Source organism: Papio anubis, chromosome 10 (assembly GCF_008728515.1).
Source record: "Papio anubis isolate 15944 chromosome 10, Panubis1.0, whole genome shotgun sequence".
NCBI lineage: Eukaryota > Metazoa > Chordata > Mammalia > Primates > Cercopithecidae > Papio > Papio anubis.
Genome location: NC_044985.1, coordinates 19446406 through 19467676, shown reverse-complemented (window position 1 = coordinate 19467676; position 21271 = coordinate 19446406). Strand labels below are relative to the sequence as shown.

The following is a 21271-nucleotide window of genomic DNA, read 5'->3' as shown; positions in this document are numbered from 1 at the left end:
TTAGCACACTAAATGCCCTCTATTCCTTAAACATGCATGTGAATATTTGCACCTACTGTTCTTTCTGCTGAGGCATTATGCCATCCTTCAGGTTTTGTCTTAGAAACCACTTCCTCTGGAAAGTCTTCCTGAACATCCCAAAACTGGATGAGTTGCCATTTCTTTGTTCCCCTATAGGCTCCTGATCTTACTTACAACGTAGCACTAATCAAGCATAATTGTCACTATTTGTTTATGTGCTCATCTTCACCGGATTACAAAAGTAAGAATCATTCAACCTCCACGCACCTGGCATCATACCTGGCGCATAGCCATTACAAATGCACTTTTAATTAATAATAATAATAATAATAATCAGGTCCAGGGCAGCACTTTGGGAGGCCAAGGCGGGCAGATCACTTGAAACCTCAAAAAAAAAAAAAAAGAAAAGAAAAGAAAAAGAAATAAGAAGTACTGGCTGTGCACAGGCACACGCCTGTAACCCCAGCACTTTGGGAGTCCGAGGGAGGAGCACTACTAGCTTGAGGCCAGGAGTTTGAGGACAGCCTGGGCAACATAGGCAGACTCCACCTCTAAAAACAGTACATATGGCCGGGCGCAGTGGCTCAAGCCTGTAATCCCAACACTTTGGGAGGCCGAGACGGGCGGATCACGAGGTCAAGAGAGCAAGACCATCCTGACTAACACGGTGAAACCCCATCTCTACTAAAAAATACAAAAAAAAACCTAGCTGGGCGAGGTGGCGGGCGCCTGTAGTCCCAGCTACTCCGGAGGCTGAGGCAGGAGAATGGCGTGAACCCGGGAGGCGGAGCTTGCAGTGAGCCGAGATCCGGCCACTGCACTCCAGCCTGGGCGACAGAGCGAGACTCCGTCTCAAAAAAACAAAAACAAAACAAAAACAAAACAAAACAAAAAAAACAGTACATATATAAAAATAAATTTTAAAAACTAAGTGGCTGTGGTGGTGCACAGCTACCTAGTAGCTCAGCTACTCGGGAGGCTGAGGTGGGAGGATTGCTTGATTCCAGGAGCCCAAGGCGACAGTGGATGATGATTAGTCCATTGCACTCCAGCCTGGGTGACAGAGTGAGACCTCATCTCTTAAAAAAAAAAAAAAGTACAGCTAGTACAAGACTGTTTCTTCTAGTGTATGCTTTCAAATGGCTACATATCATGTTTAGAGTGGTATTTATTGATTGTCCAGTTTGGGCTTCATCTGTTAAGACTTATTACTTTTACATTACTTGCCTCACACACAAGCAATGCCCAGTTTTCCCAATCTTTGTGTTTGTTTGTTTATTTATTTATTTATTTCGAGACGGAGTCTCGCTCTGTCGCCCAGGCTGGAGGGCAGTGGCGCGATCTCGGTTCACTGCAAGCTCCACCTTCCGGGTTCACGCCATTCTCCTGCCTCAGCCTCTCGAGTAGCTGGGACCACAGGCGCCCGCCACCACGCCCGGCTGATTTTTTGTATTTTTAGTAGAGACGGGGTTTCACCGTGTTAGCCAGGATGGTCTGGATCTCCTGACCTCGTGATCCACCTGCCTTGGCCTCCCAAAGTGCTGGGATTACAGGTGTGAGCCACCGCGCCTGGCCTGTGTTTATTTTTTTGAAATCCATATTCAATGTCTCTGTTATTATGACTAAGGTAAAATATTATTTGCAGCTGAGCTCCATAGTGTGTTGATTACATTTCCTCTCCTTTTAGACATTGTATTTATCTCAGCATTAGTAATAACCACTTCATTTCTTCATTTACTTACTTTTTGTATATCTGTTACTAATTCATCCCATCCTGGGTATTGCACCTGTAAAACAAATCTCAATACAGGTGATTAGATATCAGGCAATCTGTCGGTTCCTTTTGTTTTTGGAGACGTTGCTCCTGGACCCTCCTGGCCTCCAGTTTTACTCCACACCACCTGCTCTCTGGATCTACTGCCCAGCCGCCCATCTGAGATTCCCTTCGTGTCATCCTGGGAATTCCTTTGCCTCCTTGCTGTGTTGAATCCCTGTGTACTGGATATGTGGCTTAATCTTCCTTTCCTTTTTTTTTTTTTTTTTTGAGACAGAGTCTGACTCTGTCACCCATGCTGGAGTGCAGTGGCGCGATCTCAGCTCACTGCAACCTCCGTCTTCTGGGCTGAAGCCATTCTCCCTCTTCAGCCTCCTGAGTAGCTGGGAATACAGGCATGCACCACCAGGCCCAGCTACTTTAAAAACATTTCTTTTTTAGCGATGGAGTCTCACTATATTGCCCAGGCTGGTCTTGAACTCCTGGGCTCAAGTGATCCACTCACCTTGGCCTCCCAAAGTGTTGGGATTACAGGCTTGAGCCACCTTGTCTGGCTTCCCTGCTTCACTTAATCCTCATTTACTAGGGCATATTTCCCAGCAGCTTCTTGAGAAAGGGTACATGGAGAATTTGAATGACAGAGTTGTTTGTTTGTTGTCTCTAATTCTTCTGAGCTCCTTTCTTTCAGTTTGATATGTTCTCTGTATTTTCATATTGGAGCGTTTCCCTACATATCAGTTGAATCTTGTTTATTTGTATCTAAAGGGTTTCACTAAAAAGTTCTGTATGTTTGAGTGAGCTTGTTGAATGGGCCTCAAGGGAGTTGAATAGGTGGAGAACTGGACGATTGGTAGAGGGATTCCCAAGTGTCCGCTTGTATAGATTGATGGACCTTTTCTCTTGGCTAGTTTTCCCCAGAGAGAGAATCCAAGTGCCTGCCTGCAGGTTATTAGAGGCAATGTTCTTGGCACTGAATGGGGTTCATATTTCCGTGTGTACACTTCTCCTTAATCCTCATATTTTCACTCCAGCACCCCATTTCTGCTCTCAGCCATACCCAGCTCCTTAGCTTCTTTGTTTCAAGCCCTCCAGGGAGTAAATTTCCAGTCATCTGCAGGAAAGGAGAAGAGTAACTCCTCATAGTGGACAGGGCAGGGAATCTGGGACTTATTCCAGCACAGGCTTATGAGCACCCTCTCGTTTCAGTCTTGCCTGCATCCCTGTCTTCGGAGGTACCTTCAGTTCCCATTCCTTTCCGAGATTCTTATTTCTGGTTGGGCTCTCCCCTTGCAAGCATCGGGCACAACATAGAAAGCTGACAACTCAATCAGTTATTATTCGTCCATATAGTTTTCTCTGTCCAAAATGTTGATACTGCTCATCTGTTGTTTTATCATTTGGGTGTTTTTATTTTTTTGTCCTTTTTACACATTTTTTAATTCCTTTACTGTGATTTTAGTGTGATTTGTGGAGGGACTGGAGAAAAGCTTGTAAATTCAAGCTGCCATTTTTAATTGGAACTCTGTACACATTTTATTTTATTTACTTGTTTGGAGATAGGGTCTCGCTCTGTCACCCATGCTGGAGTGCAGTGTTGCAAACATGGCTCACTGCATTCTCGATATCCCAGGCTTAAGTGATCCTCCGCCACAGCCTCCTGAGTAGCTGGAAGTACAGGTGCATGCCACCACACCTGGCTACTTTTAACATTTTTTGTAGAGATGGAGTCTCGCTATGTTGCTCAGGCTGGTCTCTACACATTTAAAAAAGGCTTTGACACATGTTGTCAAATTACCTACCAGAAAGATCTTGCCTCTGCATTCCCACCAGAAGTCTTTACCCCATATAATTCCTGACCAATATTGGATAATATTTATCCAAATATTAATAAGAATATTTGAAAGGGGTTTTTAAAAAAAACTCAGGATGTTATCCATATGTATCCAACTATAAATTATATTCAATTGTATTTCTGGATTAACTTCTAACATCTTTTCAATGAAAACCTCAACCTCTGGAATGCAACCCCTGGGAGCAAAGAGCAAAGATCTGTCTTTCCTGCTCACAACTATAAATTGCCATCTTCTGGGACAGCGTTGGCCACTCAGTAGGCACTCAGTAAATAATTGTTGAGTAAATGCATTAAGAATGAAGTGGGGGTGCCATGGCCAGCTGTGTCCAAGGGGAATGCCTGTGGCCCCTCCTGTTGGGGTCCTCTTAGGTGACTTGTTTTTCACCTGGGATTGGCTTTTCTACTGTGTTAAATCTTAAAGAAGTCTTTTTCTCTCTGTGTGAAACTTCAGAATGACAGCCTGTGGCTGAAATGGACCTACAGACATTTGTTTGACCCTTACAACATTGAAAAACCAGGGAGGGGAGGCCAGTCCCAGTGGCTCACACGTGGAATCCCAGAACTTTGGGAAGCCAAGGTATGAGGATTGTTTGAGCCCAGGAGTTTGAGACCAGCCTGGGCAATATAGTAAGACCCTGTCTATACAAAAAATTAAAAATATAAAACTTTCAAATAAGTAAGCAAGGGTAGGGGAAGGAGATTTCACATAAAATCTGCAGCTTGGGCCGGGCATGGTGGCTCACGCTTGTAAGCCCAGCACTTTGGGAGGCTGAGGTGGGTGGATCACAAGGTCAGGTGTTCGAGACCAGCCTGGCCAAAACATAGTGAAACCCTGTCTCTACTGAAAAAAAAAAAAACAAAAAAACCAAAAAATTAGCCGGGCGTGGTGGCAGGTGACTGTAATCCCAGCTACTCAGGAAGCTGAGGCAGGAGGATCACTTGAACCCAGGAGGCGGAGGTTGCAGTGAGCTGAGATCCTGCCACTGCACTCCAGCCTAGGCGACAGAGCGAGACTCCGTCTCAAAAAAAAAAAAAAAAAAAAAATCTGCAGCTCTCTGGCTTCTCTTGGAAGATCTAGCAGTGCTGGATTACCCATCTGGATTGGATGACGTCACTGAGAGCTGGGTAATGATGCCCCTTTAGTTGGGGCATATGATCTCCATTTACTGCTGTGCCTTGCTGTCCCACTTCATCCATTTCTGTTTTGACCCTGGAGACACTGGAGCTTTTGGCTTCAGCTTTAGACAGTCCAAACTATGCAGAGGTGGTGGTGGTGGTGGTGCGTGGGGTTTTGGGGATCATTCTGACTTTTTGGTAAGAAGAGAACAACTTCCAGGTTTTATACTACCTAGTAAGTCCCATCTCATTACCTGGGTGAGTCTTCCTCACACTCACCTTTCAGAGTTTGTGGTTGATCTAGTTTAAACAACTGTTGGGAGACACATACAAGAATATGTTCACATTTCTGCACAGTTCAGGCTTTCTAAGCAAAAAACACTAGGAAACCAGTCAGAAGATGATTGAACAGCAAAAACGCCTCAGAAGTTAGTGTATTGCTCCAGAGAGGTTTAGAGACTGATTTCCCCAAAAGCTGTTTGCTTATATTCTAGGGTAATAAAACACAGAGGCGCCTTTCTCCTGGAGGCATTTGCTTACAATTCATAGGAAAGTTCTCTCTTTCTCTGGAGGGAAAGACGGGCTAAAGTGCCACCCACCCAATACACCCCCTGAGTCTCATCATTCCAGGGCTCTCTCCTGTGATGCAACTCTACCAGCTACGCAGGTCGACACCCGGCTCTCATCACGTTGCCCTGTGAGGAACTGGGATGTGGGGAACTGGCATTACAATGTTCTGTGAGTGATCAGTGGTCTTCTCTGTGGTCCAGAGATCTCGGGTTTTCTCTCAGAATAGAGATAGAAATATAAAACAGCAACCCCTGCTAGTGGCAGTAGCCTGAAGTTTGGCGTAATGAGTTCACCTCTGTGTGAATTCCACAGGGGAAGCCTCCAATATCTACAGCTTTTCCTCAGACCCCTTAGCATCTGCACTACTTCACCCGCAGACTCTGGCTTGAGACTGTTTTCTCTCTACTACTAAGAATATACAGTTATTTTTTTTCTTGTTGTAGAGTCTTCGACCTCTGATGTGAAGTACAGTGGCCAAAGCATCGAGGTAAGATTAGTGCTAGCATTATTGACTGAGAATTAAAACCAAAAAACTCTATCAACTAATTTAGAACCAAATCCTCAGCAATTACAGTTGACCCTTCAACAATGCAGGGAATAGGGTCACTGATGTCCCCAACACAGTCAAAAATCCACACATAACCTTTGATTCCCCTAAAACTTAGCTACTTATAGCCTACCGGTTTTTTTGTTTTGTTTGGTTTTGTTTGTTTTGTTTTGTTTTGTGTAGAGACAGGGTCGCACTGTGTTGGCCACACTGGTCTTGCTCCTGGCCTCAAGTAATACTCCCCTTTAGCCTCCCAAAGTGCTAGGATTACAGGTGTGAGACACCGCACCTGGCTGCAATAGCCTACTGTTGACCAGAGCCTTATTGATAACATACACAGTTGATTAACACATATTTTGTGTGTTATATGTATTATATGCTGTATTCTTACAAAAAAGCCAAGAAAATAAAATGTTATTAAGAAAATCATAAGGGACCAGGTGCGGTGACTCACGCCTATAATCCCAGCACTTTGGGAGGCCAAGGCAGTGGATCACGAGGTCAAGAGATCGAGACCAGCCTGGCCAACATGGTGAAACACCATCTCTACTAAAAATACAAAAATTAGCTGGGTGTGGTAGCAGGCGCCTGTAATCCCAGCTACTCGGGAGGCTGAGGCAGGATAATTGCTTGAACCTGGGAGGCAGAGGTTGCAGTGAGTCGGGATCGTGCCACTGTACTCCAGCCTGGCCACAGAGCAAGACCCCGTCTCAAAAAAAAAAAAAAAAGAAAGAAAGAAAAAAAACAGCAACAACAAAAGAAAATCCTAAGGAAGAGAAAATATATTTACTCTTCATTAAGTGGAAGTGGAGCGGCATAAAGGTCTTCATCCTCATTGTCTCCACGTTGAATAGGCTGAGGAGGAGGAAGAGGAGGGCTTGGTCTCGCTGTCACAGAGGTAGCAGAGGAGGAAGAAAATCCACATAAGTGGACTTGCACATTTTAAAGCTGTGTTGTTCAAGGGTCAACTGTGTTTCTTGAAAAAACAACAACTCACATGTAGTTCCTAGAGTAGCAAATCATTCCTGGGAAAATTACGCCTTGCCAGGTGCAGTGCTTTTCTGGAGTGTTTCTGTTCTCTACGTAATGAGCTGAATAGCGCCCTTAGACTTTTTTTTTTTTTTTTTTTTTTTTTTTTTTTGAGATGGAGTCTCTGTTGCCCAGGCTGGAGTGCAGTGGTGTAATCTCAGCTCACTGCAACCTCCACCTCCTCGGTTCAAGCATTTCTCCTGCCTCAGCCTCCTGAGTAGCTGCGATTACAGGCACCTGCCACCACGCCCAGCTAATTTTTGTATTTTTAGTAGAGATGGGGTTTCACCATGTTGGTCAGGCTGGTCTCGAACTCCTGACCTCAAGTGATCCACCTGCCTTGCACTCCTAAAGTGCTAGGATTACAGGCATGAGCCACCACGCCTGGCCAGACATATTTTAATTTGTCTTTTTTCAACCTATCTAGAAATTAGGCAATTCTTTTTTTTTCCCCCAGTGGTGGAAAGGTTTTCCTAGTTGTCTAATTTATAAGTTTTTGGGAAGATACTTGCAATTCTTAGTTTCTCAACTACCTGACCCTTCTTTTCCTATGAGCCTTTGAGAAATACTTATGCATAGGTACTGCTTAGCATTGTAAAAAGAAATTTATTGACCTAAAAAAATGTAATGGCCATTACTAGGCAGATGGTTAAGCACTGGGTGAATCTGCCTTTATTTCCTAAGTCATTTTGAAGAAATGGGGAAAATCATCCAGACAGTAAAACTGGGACCTACACTACATCTCATCTACTTTTAATGCCTAAGTTTCTAGAGTCAAGTTCCATTTCCTTCCTTCTTACACGTACGTGGCAATAGAATGAAAATTAAACATATATTTCTCAATTACTACCCATGACCCATGCCTTTAAATATTGTGATATAAATAGGTACTGAGTCTGTATACACAGGAAAAGACCACAATGAAAAGAAGCATAAAGTTAAGGAGTTCATAGCTTACTGCCCACAAAGCTTAATATTATACATTGGGTTACACTGACCTCTACAGGATGATAATAAAAACTAGCTTAGTTTGAAAATAGAGGGCAAAGGAGAAATGAAAGGCATCCATTTGCCTTTCATCCACAAAAATGAAATCGTGTACATTTCATTCACAAAATAATTCAGCAAAATGATGGTAAGTAGTTGTGTTTCAGATACAAATTCTGAGTTAGTCAATAACTGGTAATTTTTGAGGTATTTTAACAACAACTTTAAACTGTTCTGAGTGGGATTTCAAAAATCTTAAATCAATTCTATGGAAAGTAAAAAGAAAAAGGAAGAGAAATAAAATGCTTCTTATCTTAAATTTTACCATTTACATTATAGGGCCTTCGTTTAAAAATATATAACCATGAATATTTGCATCTATAATAATTCTGGTTTTAAAATGTGTTGTTTTGCAGCACACCAATATAGCACATGTATACATACGTAACAAACCTGCACGTTGTGCACATGTACCCTAGAACTTAAAGTATAATAAAAAATATTTAAAAATTAAAAAATTGTTTTAAAACCTTAAAAAAATGTGTTGTTTTAAATTGGTTCTAAAAAAAATATTGGGAATGAGGTTTTAGTTTTAAAAATTGTGATCTTTCCAGGCATAGTGGCTCATGCTTGTAATTCCAGCATTTTGGGAGGCAGAAGTGGGAGGATTGCCTGAGGCCAGGAGTTTGAGACCAGTCTGGGCAACATAGAGAGATCTCGTCTCTACTAAAATTAAAAAATTAGCCGGGCATGGTGGCACACGCCTGTAGTCCCAGCTGCTCAGGAGGTTAAGATGGGAGGATCGCTTGAGCCCGGGAAGTTAAGGCTGCAGTGAGCTGTGATTATTCCACTACACTGCAGGCTGGGTGACAGAGCGAGACCTTGTCTCAAAAAAAAAAAAAAAAAAAAAAAAAAAATCGTGATCTCCAGGCTAGCTTTGTACTTTAAAAGCCTTCCTTAAGAGGATATTATAATCTCTTTAGACTACTTTAAACCAGTTAGCATGATATTTATATATGTTTCTGCATTCATAGCTTTTTCTCTCTTTCCTTTTAGTTCCCTCTGCCACCACTGTCACTCTTGCCCACGCGATCTGGTGTCCTTAGTATCCCCCGAAATCACAAGTTTCCAAAAGAGAAAGAAAGAAACATTCCAAGCCTCACATCTTTTGTGCCTAAGCTCTCAGCGTCTGTTCGTCAATCTGATGAGCTTAGCCCAACAAATAAGCCTCCAGGAGCCCTAGTTAAGTTGTTGATGGATTCGACTCTCAGGTCTTCTGATGGCTTCATTTGGTCAAGAAACATATGCTCTTTTCCTAAGGCTAACCATCACAGACAATGCCTGGAGATGGAGGAGAACTGGAAATCCAAGGAAATAGAAGAATGTAACAAAATTGAAACCATCCACCTTGAAAAAGGGCAGTCTTCAGTGTCTTTTGAGAATTTGAAGGAAGGCAATGTTCCTGCAGATAGGGAAGAGGATATTGACTGCCATGGGAGTAAACCGAGAAAAGCTGAAGAAGAGAACTCTCAATATCTTTCATCAAGAAAGAATGAGAGGTCAGTAGCCAAAAACTATGAACAAGATTCAGAAATAGTACGTACCATTCCAAGCAAGTTCCAAGAAGCCCAGCATTCAGAAATAACTCCAAGCCAGGATGAAGAGATGAGAAATAATAAAGCTGCTTCAAAAAGAGCTTCATTACATAAAGGTGAAGCAATGGAACCAAACAATATTTTAGAAGAGTGTACTGTACTTAAAAGCTTATCCAATGTATTCTTTGATGACCCCATTGATAAACTCCCGGAAGGTCGTAGCAGCATGGAGACAAACATAAAAATATCAATAGCAGAAGGAGCCAAACCAGAAATGAGTGGGATGGTGCCTCTTATCCACATCACCTTCCCTGTGGATGGAAGCCCCAAGGAACCAGTAATAGCCAAACCAAGCCTCCAAAAAAGAAAGAGAACCATTCATAACAACCATAGTGTCAACATACTTGTACACCAAGAAAATGACAAGCCTGAGATGAATTCCCATAAAAGTAAGTTGGATTCAAAAACTAAGACAATTAAGAAGACACCTCCGAATTTCCTGATTTCTACTGAAGGTCCCATTAAGCCTACCATGCATAAAACCAGCATAAAAGCACAAATTTTCCCTGCTTTGGGACTTGTTGACCCCAGGCCTTGGCAAATGCCCAGGTTTCAAAAGAGAATGCCACAGATAGCAAAGAAGCAATCAACTCACCGGACTCAGAAACCTAAAAAGCAATCATTTCCTTGCATATGTAAAAATCCAGGAATACAAAAGTCATGTGTTCCTCTCTCTGTTCAACCGGCAGAGCCAAGACTAAATTACCTAGATCTTAAGTATAGTGATATGTTCCAAGAAATCAATTCAGCTGCTAATGGACCTGGAATCTATGAAATGTTTGGGACCCCTGTTTATTGTCATGTGCGAGAGGCTGAAAGGGATGAAAACAAATATTACCGTGAGATATGTTCGGCTCCATCAGGCAGATGTATCACCAATAAATGTCGATCTTCACACAGTGAGAGGAGCAGCAATATCAGAACAAGACTTTCTCAGAAAAAACCACATATGAAACCCCCAAAGACTTCATTTGGCATTAAACAAGAGCACAAAGGCTTAATTTCTAAAGAAAAGAGTTCCAAGGCTGTACGTAGCAACCTACGTGACATTGAAAACGGTGATGGTATTTCAGAACCAGACTGGCAGATAAAGTCTTCAGGAAATGAGTTTCTATCTTCCAAAGATGAAATTCATCCCATGAACTGGGCTCAGACACCTGAGCAGTCCATGAAACAGAATGAATTCCCTCCTGTCTCAGATTTATCCATTGTTGAAGAAGTTTCTGTGGAAGAGTCTACGGGCGATAGAGACATTTCTAACAATCAAATACTCACCACAAGCCTCAGAGATCTGCAAGAACTTGAAGAGCTACATCACCAGATCCCATTTATCCCTTCGGAAAACAGCTGGGCAGTGCCCAGTGAGAAGAATTCTAACAAGTATGTACAGCAAGAAAAGCAGAATACAGCATCTTTTAGTAAAGTAAATGCCAGCCAAATTTCAACTAATGATCTAGAGTCTGATAGTGTTTCAGATCAATCTAAAACACTTGCAAATTTCTCTTTCCAAGAAAAACAAGAAAGTGCATCTTCCCAGACATATCAATATTGGATACATTATTTAGATCATGATAGTTTAGCAAATAAGTCAATCACTTATCAAATGTTTGGAAAAACTTTAAATGGCACAAATTCAATTTCCCAAGCAATTCCGGACTCTGTAAATAATGAGGAATTGACAGATGAATTATTAGGTTGTCTAGCTGCAGAGTTATTAGCTCTTGATGAGAAAGATAACAACTCTTGCCAAAAAATGGCAAATGGAACAGATCCTGAAGACCTAAATCGTATCCTCAGTCAGAGAGGAAGTACCCCAAAAGAAATGGACAGAGGGACAACAAATGTCAAAATGCAGGTTGGTAAAATTAGAATCCGAGATTCATTGGGGTGGGAAGGACCTCAGAGATAATCTGGTTCAAACCCCTTATTTTCAAATGAGGAATTATAAACCCTACACAATTAAATAGCTTCTTCAAGGTCTCATTGTTGGATCACAAGGTTGGAATTCAGGTCCTCTGACTCCCAGGCTAAGACGTTTTCACTATGCTGCCTCACTTCTGGAATTTAGCTAGCTTGACATTGCAATGAAATCAGTTTGGTTACATTAATTTAGCAAAACCATTCAAATAGGTCAGTATTTTATTCAATGATGACATTTTCAATCAACAGCATATCATTTCCAACTGTCAGCAGAGAGATAATTATAGGCAAGACATTGCTCTAGGTATGTGAGATAGAAAGAAATGAACATGGTCCAGAAGTGGCTCACCATTTTGTTCATATGAAGACATGAAATGTGCATTTCTTAGAGTCCCTACACCTGAGCATTTGCTGTCAGATGATTCACTACTTTAATGCAAAATTATTATTGATGCCTACTGTGTTTCTGGCAGTGGGCCAAGAACTAGGAGCATAGTGCTGTACAAGACTCAGCCATTGTTCTCATGGAAGTGTAAGCAAAAATCCTGAAATAAGATTTTAAAAAATTTTGTTTGGCATGGGAGTGGGCATGGAGTGGGGAAGAAGATCAACAGATAGTCGGGTTTTCTTTGTTATCATTTTCACTAAAGTACACGAGCCTCCCAAACTGAAATTTTAAAGACAGAAACAGTAGTTAAGCTGAAATATTCTGTATTGAACGCTAACTCAGGTTATAGTACACTACATCCACACTGTATCAGGATCAGGAATAATTTTTTTTTTTTTGAGATGGAGTCTTGCTCTGTTGCCCAGGCTAGAGTGCAGTGGTGCGATCTCAGCTCACTGCAACCTCCGCCTCCTGGGTTCAAGCAATTCTTCTGCCTCAGCCTCCCGAGTAGCTGGGATTACAGGCGCTTGCTACCACACCTGGATAATTTTTGTATTTTTAGAAGAGATGGGGTTTCACCATCTTGGCCAGGCTGGTCTTGGAACTCCTGACCTCGTGATCCACCTGCCTTGGCCTCCCAAAGTGCTCGGATTACAGGCGTGAGCCCCTGCACCCAGCCAGGAATAATTATTTTAAATAGTTGGTCAGAAGAACATACAAGGTAAAGAATTATCCCGTAGCTTCCCGGACTGTTTGCTAGAGATACTAGTCTGACTTCCTGCAAGTCTGACTTATAGACGGTAAACTGGCTTCCTGGTTTGGTTACTGTAGATAATGGGTTGATTTCCTGGGTTGGTTGCTGCACACTGTAGGTCAGAGTTCTATTTTTATATATGGTCTGGCCATTGTTGGTTTGTATATTATCTCTCAGTACATATGTGTATGTATATATGTGATGTATATGTGTGCATGTATGTTTATGGATTACATATCATTTATGTTTATGTGTGTGTACATTTGTGTGAACACACATATGAATATGTGTGTATGAGTATGTGTGTCTCTATGTATGTGTCCAGCTCTGCGTATGTTTCTCTTTCTGAACTAGGCTGTGTTTAGGAGCAAGTTGACCATGATAATGGGAATTTTGAGGAGAGTTGAGGTTAGGGGGCTGAGGAGATGGCACACATTAACATATTCTGTCATGATAGGGACCTTGTGAAAGATCATTCTCAAAAGACAGTGGTTAGTAGCTGCAGGCTCATGTGGGGCCTGAGATGAACAGGCCTAAGATCTCCTCCTATAAAATATCCAGAGCAAGATGTGGTTTTAAAATGTGTATAATTAACAAGGCTGAAGTACACAGCTAAGATACACTACGTGGTCATTTTGGGGGAACGATGTGTCTCTAGAAGTTACCTTTAAGAGTGGCCACAGACGGGAACATGAAAAGAAGACTTTACTCTCACCCCTTTCTCTCTATCCCAGTGACTTGGTTTAATGGTCATCTTTCCTTTTGTCTCATTCTTCCAGAGGCATAGTAATGGGCTCAGGATATATGACAGGGAGGAGAAATTTCTCATCTCAAATGAAAAGATGACGTTTTCTGAAAATAGTTTAAAGTCTGAAGAACCGATCCTATGGACCAAGGGTGAGATTCTTGGAAAGGGAGCCTATGGCACAGTAAGTTAAACTGGAAACTTGAAATCAGCCCTCCCCACCCCTCCACAGTCCCTCCCTCCGCCCCCCTCACTCCCCAGTCATCCTCCCTGCTTCCTCTGGCAAGCACTTTTTTTACTTAGAACTCTTTCAGTTGAAGTAACAGAAAATCCAAGCACTGAGGGAAAGAACCGTTACTGCTTTATCCAATCGAAAGGTCTAGAATAGGTCAGGCTCTGGGCTCAGATGGCTTCAGGAGTCAGACGATGTCATCAGGATCTGGTCTCTCTCTCTGTCTGGCTCTTTCTCAGGCACATATAGCGATACAATGGCCACTGCATTTCTAGCCTCTCATCCTCCCAGGTTCAAGTCCAATGGGAAAGAAATATCTTCCTTTGATCGGGCGCAGTGCCTCATGCTTGTAATCCCAGCACTTTGGGAGGCCGAGACGGGCAGATCACGAGGTCAGGAGATAGAGACCATCCTGGCTAACACGGTGAAACCCCATCTCTACTAAAAATACAAAAAATTAGCCGGGCATGGTGGCGGGCGCCTGTAGTCCCAGCTACTCAGGAGGCTGAGGCAGGAGAATGGTGTGAACCCGGGAGGCGGAGCTTGCAGTGAGCCGAGATCGCACCCCTGCACTCCAGCTTGGGCGACGGAGCAAAACTCCGTCTCAAAAAAATAAAAATAAAAATAAAATATCTTCCTTCAACAGCTGAATATGTTACTGGAAGTTTGGAGAATCATTGGTAGATGGCAAAAACAAAAGATGTTCCTTACATTTTGTGAATTGTGTAAGAGATCTTGGAGGGTGGGGGGTGAAGACAGGTGGGTACAAACATACAGTCAGATAGAAGAAATAAGTTCTAGTGTTTGATAACACAGTAGGGTGACTATAGTCAACAACAATATATTGTGTATTTCCAATTAGCTAGAAGATTTGAAATGCCCCCAACACAAAGAAAATGACAAACGTTTAAGGTGATGGATGTCCTAAACACGCTGTCTTGATCGTTACACATTCTATGCATGTATTAATATATCACATGTACCTCTTAAATATGTACAAACATTATATATCTAAACCCTAGCACTTTAGATAGTTATTTACATAGACGAGTAAAGAAAAGGCTGGCCCCCAAATAAGACTTGTGCTGTCTCCAGATGGGGACATTTCAGGAATCAGTGAGAAGATAGGAAGACACAAAACCACTGAGATTACATCACAAGGGTGATTTCCAGGGCCTGTCTCCTCGCTCCAGAGAGCTTGGGAGCTGAACTAGCTCTATTTTACGTATTGTCAGGAGCTTTTCCAAACCACCATCTCATGTAGTCATCATAGAAATCTGGGAGGTAGGCCAGGTGTGGTGGCTCTCGCTGTAATCCCAGCACTTTGGGAGGCTGAGGCAGGTGGAGCTCTTGAGGTCAGGAGTTCGAGACCAGACTGACCATATGGTGAAACCCCATCTCTACTAAATACAAAAATTAGCCAGGTGTGGTGGCACACACCTGTAATCCCAGCTACTCAGGAGGCTGAGGCATGAGAATTGCTTGAACCCAGGAGGCAGAGGTTGCAGGGAGCCCAGATCATGCCACTGTACTCCAGCCTGGGTGACAGAGCGAGACTCTGTCTCAAAAAAAAAAAAAAAAGAAAAAAATTCTGTGAGGCAACCTGGGCAACATAGGGAGACCTTGTCTCCATAAAAATACTTTAAAAATTAGCCTAGTGTGGTGGTACATGCCTGTAGTCCCAGCTACTCAGGACACTGAGGCAGGAGGATCGCTTGAGCCCAGGAGTTTGAGACTGCAGTGAGATATGATCACGGCCACTGCACTCCAGCCTGGGTGACACAGAGAGACTCTGTCTCCAAAAGAAAAAATAGAAAAAGATAGCACAGTGGCTCTACAAAAAGTACACACACACACACACACAAAATTAGCCAGGTGTGGTGGCACACACCTATGATCCTAGCTACTAGCTATTCAGGAGGCTGAGGCGGGAGGATTGCTTGAGCCCAGGAAGTTGAGGCTGCAATGAGCTGTGATTGTGCCAATGCACTCCAGCCTGGGCAACAGAGTGAGACCCTGTCTAAAAAGAAAAAAAAAAGAAAAAGAAATCTGTGAGGCAAGTATTGTTACCTCAGTTTTACAGATGAGAAAAACTGAAGTCAAAAGATTAGAGATTTATCCCAAGTTATACAGCTGGGGAAAAATGAAGCCAGGATTCTAGCCAATTCAAGCCACTGTAAGCCAATATGACATCCATCCACCATGTTTCTCATACCCATCTTGGCTCCACTGAAACACTGAATTTGCTTAAATACTTTGCATTTAGGAAGGGAGGTATCAACTTAGAGAAAGACAAGGGTTTAGGAAGAGAAGGGAAAGTCAAGTGTCGCCTGAGGCATTTTGTGAATGAGTTATGTCATTAATTTAATAACAAGGTATTATTGGTTTGCTTCTAGGTATACTGTGGTCTCACTAGCCAAGGGCAGCTAATAGCTGTAAAACAGGTGGCTTTGGATACCTCTGATAAATTAGCTACTGAAAAGGAATACCAGAAACTACAGGAAGAAGTAGATTTGCTCAAAGCACTGAAACATGTCAACATTGTGGCCTATTTGGGGACATGCTTGCAAGAGAACACTGTGAGCATTTTCATGGAGTTTGTCCCTGGTGGCTCAATCTCTAGTATTATAAACCGTTTTGGGCCATTGCCTGAGATGGTGTTCTGTAAATATACAAAACAAATTCTGCAAGGTGTTGCTTATCTCCATGAGAACTGTGTGGTACATCGCGATATAAAAGGAAATAATGTTATGCTCATGCCAACTGGAATAATAAAGCTGATTGACTTTGGCTGTGCCAAGCGTTTGGCCTGGGCAGGTTTAAATGGCACCCACAGTGACATGCTTAAGTCCATGCATGGGACTCCATATTGGATGGCCCCAGAAGTCATCAATGAGTCTGGCTATGGAAGGAAATCAGATATCTGGAGCATCGGTTGTACTGTGTTTGAGATGGCTACAGGGAAGCCTCCACTGGCTTCCATGGACAGGATGGCTGCCATGTTTTACATCGGAGCACACCGAGGGCTGATGCCTCCTTTACCAGACCACTTCTCAGAAAATGCAGCAGACTTTGTGCGCATGTGCCTGACCAGGTAAGAAACTGAAAGCAAGACGAAGAAGACAAATGCCCAGAGATTCCAAGTGGCTGACATTTCCCTTGCAATTTATGGCCCATTAAAAGCTTCGTTTTGGTTATGAAGTCAAGTAGACAGTGATTCTGTGCTGAAAGTAATCATAATCAGTCACATGGGGTAATTGTGTTCATTGTTGTATCAGGGTATAGGAGGCAATGCTTCAAGTAGAAAGTGCCTCCGTTAAATGTCTTATTAAGTTCTGTTAATACTTGCCCAAATCAATGGGTTTGCAAAATGTGTTAAAGATCTGCTTATTTACCAATGAGACATCTTCCTAGGAACTGGCTAGGGTGAAATGACATCACCTCGCATTTAAAGTGAGGGGAAACATTTTGGGCCAAAGAAACAAATGTCTAATTGGAGTTGAAATCTCCAAGTTCAATGTCAAGTTGGGGAATATTTGGTGAATCAGAAAAGCCTTAGAAAATTGCCTGTTTTCCCCTTCATTATCTTCTCTCATATCTATGGAATTAAATTCTGGGTAAAATGTTAGACCTGTAACTGTAATGTAATGGAGACGAACTAGTGCTGTGATTTTCAAATTTTTAGCCAGGTACTCTCTGCTCATACGAAATCTTAAATCAAAGAATGAAATAAAAGCAGAGAGATGACTCTAGTTAAAGTGTGTACCCATGGGGTGGGGAAGAGTTAAGGAGTAGGGCTGTGGGTGCTGGAGCCCACTCTAGGATATTGCACAGCAGCCCCGAACCCACCTACCTAGCAAGGCTCAGCTTTAGTTGGAGGACAAGAAAGGCCTGAGACTCAAAGTCAATTTCCTGTCTTTCAAGGAAGTGTGCCTTCTTATCCCTCGATGAAAAACTCCAGTGTCCCATCTTTTAGCAAGCACATATGGCAACCCCCAACACCCAAGGGCTTCATTTTGCCTTTCTGAATGAATCTTAGAATCTACAGGTCTCCCTCTCTGCCAATGAATGTGCCTGTTTTTAAGTCTCTCTCTCTCTCTCCCAGCACGTGTGTATCAGTCCATCCTGGCTGATTTCAGGATGATTACATGGGCCAGGGCAGGAATGCTACTTCAGGGGTATAGTTTTTGGCATTGCTAGATGCAGAGACCCCTTAGGTTTCCAGTGTGGATTTTGTGGACAAAGCCCCAGTCACCGAGCTGCCCACCCTCTCCCCAAAAAACAAACTGCATAAATGTGTTGGAATATCATATAGACCAGTACTAGCTTTAGAGATTTGTGTTAACTCTTAAAACTATTGTAGTTGCTTTGTTCTGAATTTAACAATTACCTATATTATTGACTCACAGCTAGAAACCACTTGTTATTCTCATTTTCTTTCAAGTTGTGATTAAACACACACACACACAAAGCGCTCTAAAGAGAAATGGTGGAATCTTCTTGTATGGCTCTCCTTTTGAACCATTGCTTCATAAACTAAGCAATGTACAATTCACACCACTAATAATGAATTAACAGGATTACTGTGAAGGTTAAGTGAAATGGTGCATGTAAATTGCTTAGCAGAGTGTGGGGCACAAAATTAGGAGTTTACAGTTAATGATCATTAGGAAGAATACTAACATAACTTACCTAATTAGAGTCATATACAAGTATATAATTACCTTCTAAAATTCTATGGCAAAGACCCTGAGGTATATTGATATCTCACCTGATATCAATAACAATACTCCTTGGAGATATGGATGGCCAGAAAATAAAGGGCGAGGCACTCTTAAAGATTCAGAAATAGAGGTAATCAGACATAGACTAGGAAAAGTCTAAATAAAACAGAAATGAACTTGGGGAAGCTGTGAGAAATAAGCATGGAGCGGGTACTCCTAGGGACAGACCAAGTTCTGGGAGGTCAGGCCACGAAGTTTAGCTTTGTTGAAATAGGCAGTGAGAAGCAGGGGGCTGCAAAAGATTTGGGGTAGAAAAGACCATAAAGAAAAGGGTCTGTGAGAGGGCAGGTCAGATGGCAATGTATTGAAAGGCCTGGGATGGATGCTGCTTGAGACTAGAAGGCTCTGCAGAAATCTAGAGCTTGGATGCTGATGGTGGTAAAGTGGGATTGTAAAGGATTCCAGAAAATTTCAGAGAAAAGGTGAATCAAGACTTGGTAATGGAGCAGGATGATAGGATTTCATGTTTTTGTGTGGATAATGGGAGAAATCACAGTTGTGAGAGAAGAACAGGGGAGGCAGCTAAACCCTTCCCACCCCATATAAGGAGACATTTGAAGCTATGAAATTACAGTTCAGGAAAGCAATTAAGATTGGAAGGACACATTGAAAAATCATTGTAACAGCCAGGTGCGGTGGCCTATGCCTGTAATCCCGGCACTTAGGAAGGCTGAGATGGGCGGATCGCTTGAGTCCAGGAGTTCGAGATGGAGACCAACCTGGGCAACATGGCGAAACCCCATCTTTTCAAAAAAATACAAAAATTAGCCAGGCATGGTGGTGTGTGCCTGTAGTCCCAGCTACTCAAGAGGCTGAGTTGAGAGGATGAGAGGATCGCTTGACCCCTGGAAGTTGAGGCCGCAGTGGGCTGAGATGGTGCCACTGCACTCCAGCCTAAGGGACAGAGAGAGACCCTGTCTAAAAAAAAAAAAAAAAAAATCATTATAAGATTGATTGCTACAGTCATAAAAAAATGTAGGGTTGAGGAAAATATTTTGAAAATGCTCACAGTGGAAGCTAACAGAAATGCATGGCATCAAGTCTAGCACATAACTGGAGAAGGAAAGGGAGGAAGGGAAGGGAGTTGCCCCAAGGTGTAAGAAGAAACAAGAGGACAGAGTGTCCCGTAAGTCTAAGCAGAGGTAGTTTCAGGTAGGAGGGAGTAGTGAATATTTCAAATGCTACAGAAATGACAAAAAGGATGAGCTCATTAAGTTTGGTTAATTTCAAGAAATTTCAAGAGGGCAATTTCTATAGAGGAATGGGCCAAATGGTTAAGAATACTGGAGGGAAGTCACCGAGCTTAGCCCTGTTAGAGACATTTGGCAGCAAGTTTTAAAATGGGATGGACCAGGCGCAGTGGTTCATGCTTGTAATCCCAGCACTTTGGGAGGCTGAGGCAGAATAACTAATTGAGCCCAGGAGTTTGAGATCAGCCTGGGCAACATAGGGAGACCCTGTTTCTACAAAAAATTTAAAAATTAGCCAGGCACGGTGGCTCACGCCTGTAATCCCAGCACTTTGGGAGGCTGAGGTGGGCGGATCACGAGGTCAGGAGATCAAGACCATCCTGACTAACATGGTGAAACCCCATCTCCACTAAAAATACAAAATATTATCCAGGCGTGGTGGCGGGTGCCTGCAGTCCCAGCTACTCGGGAGGCTGAGGCAGGAAAATGGTGTGAACCCGGGAGGCGGAGCTTGCAGGGAGCCGAGATTACTCCACTGCGCTCCAGCCTGGGCAACAGAGCAAGGTTCCGTCTCAAAAAAAAAAAAAAAAAAAAAAAAAAAAAATTAAAAATTAGCAAGTCATGGTGGCGTACACCTGTAGTTCCAGAGACTCAGAAGGCTGAGGTGGGAGGATCACTTGAGCCTGGAAAGTTGAGACCACAGTGAGCCGTGATCATGCCACTGCACTCCAGCGTGGGCAACAGAATGAGATCCTGTCTTAAAAAAAAAAAAAAAAAAGTGGGTGGGGGAGCGGTAATAGCTAGAAATGGTATCCAGTTTAAGGAAAAGATTTTAAAGGAGAGAGATTTCTGCATATTTTAAAGGCAAGAGAAAGGCCCTCCCCATGGTGAAAGGATTTTTTTTTTTGTTTGTTTTTCGAGGCGGAGTCTTGCTCTGCTACCCAGGCTGGAGTGCAGTGGTGTGATCTTGGCTCACTGCAACCTCCATCCATGGGTTCAAGCAATTCTCCTGCCTCAGCCTCCCGAGTAGCTGGGATTACAGGCGCCCGCCACCACGGCCAGCTAATGTTTTTGTTTTTTTAGTAGAGACAGGGTTTCACCATGTTGGCCAGGCTGGTCTTGAACTCCTGATCTCCTGATCCACCCGCCTTAGCCTCCCAAAGTGCTGGGATTACAGGTGTGAGCCACTGTGCCTTGCTGGACATTTTTTTTTTTTTACCTTTAGAAATGACACAAAATATAATACTTTTACACAATATAAAATACTTTTAAGAGTATTTATTTTCCATTTTCAACTGGAAAATGATCTGTCGGCCATTGTGCTTTCAAAAGTATTAAAAGAGGAGGGGCTTCAAGATGGCTGACTAGAGGCATCTGGCACTTACTTCCTCCACAAAGAACTGAAATAGCAAGTAGATAACCACATTTCAAATACAGCATCTGAGAGAGAACATGGATTTCAACAGAGAAGTGACAGGAAACCACCTGAGACATGGAATAAAAGGGAAGGAAGGCAGTCAGTTTGGTTGAGATTGGCTGAGAGCCCAGAGAGGCTCCCCAGTGTTGGGAAAGGGTGAGAGATCCCCAGTGGTCCACATTCTCACGGTGAACTCCTGTAATCCTAGCCATGGGAGAACCCTTTAGTCCTTGCCGACACTGAGACTAGAATATGGAGCTGCCTGGAAACCATGTGACAGCATTGCTCCA

At 42.8% G+C, this 21271-nt stretch overlaps 1 protein-coding gene across 1 annotated transcript in view; it reads left to right on the top strand.

Annotated features, from left to right (window-relative positions):
* MAP3K19 (mitogen-activated protein kinase kinase kinase 19) overlaps positions 1-21271 on the top strand; it is a 65794-nt gene that overhangs the window by 33874 nt on the left and 10649 nt on the right. Inside the window, exons 7-10 of the mRNA XM_021923533.2 lie at positions 5777-5820; positions 8953-11406; positions 13393-13542; positions 15987-16684. Of these exons, the coding sequence (XP_021779225.2) occupies positions 5777-5820; positions 8953-11406; positions 13393-13542; positions 15987-16684 (3346 nt within the window). The remainder of the gene's footprint in view (positions 1-5776; positions 5821-8952; positions 11407-13392; positions 13543-15986; positions 16685-21271) is intronic.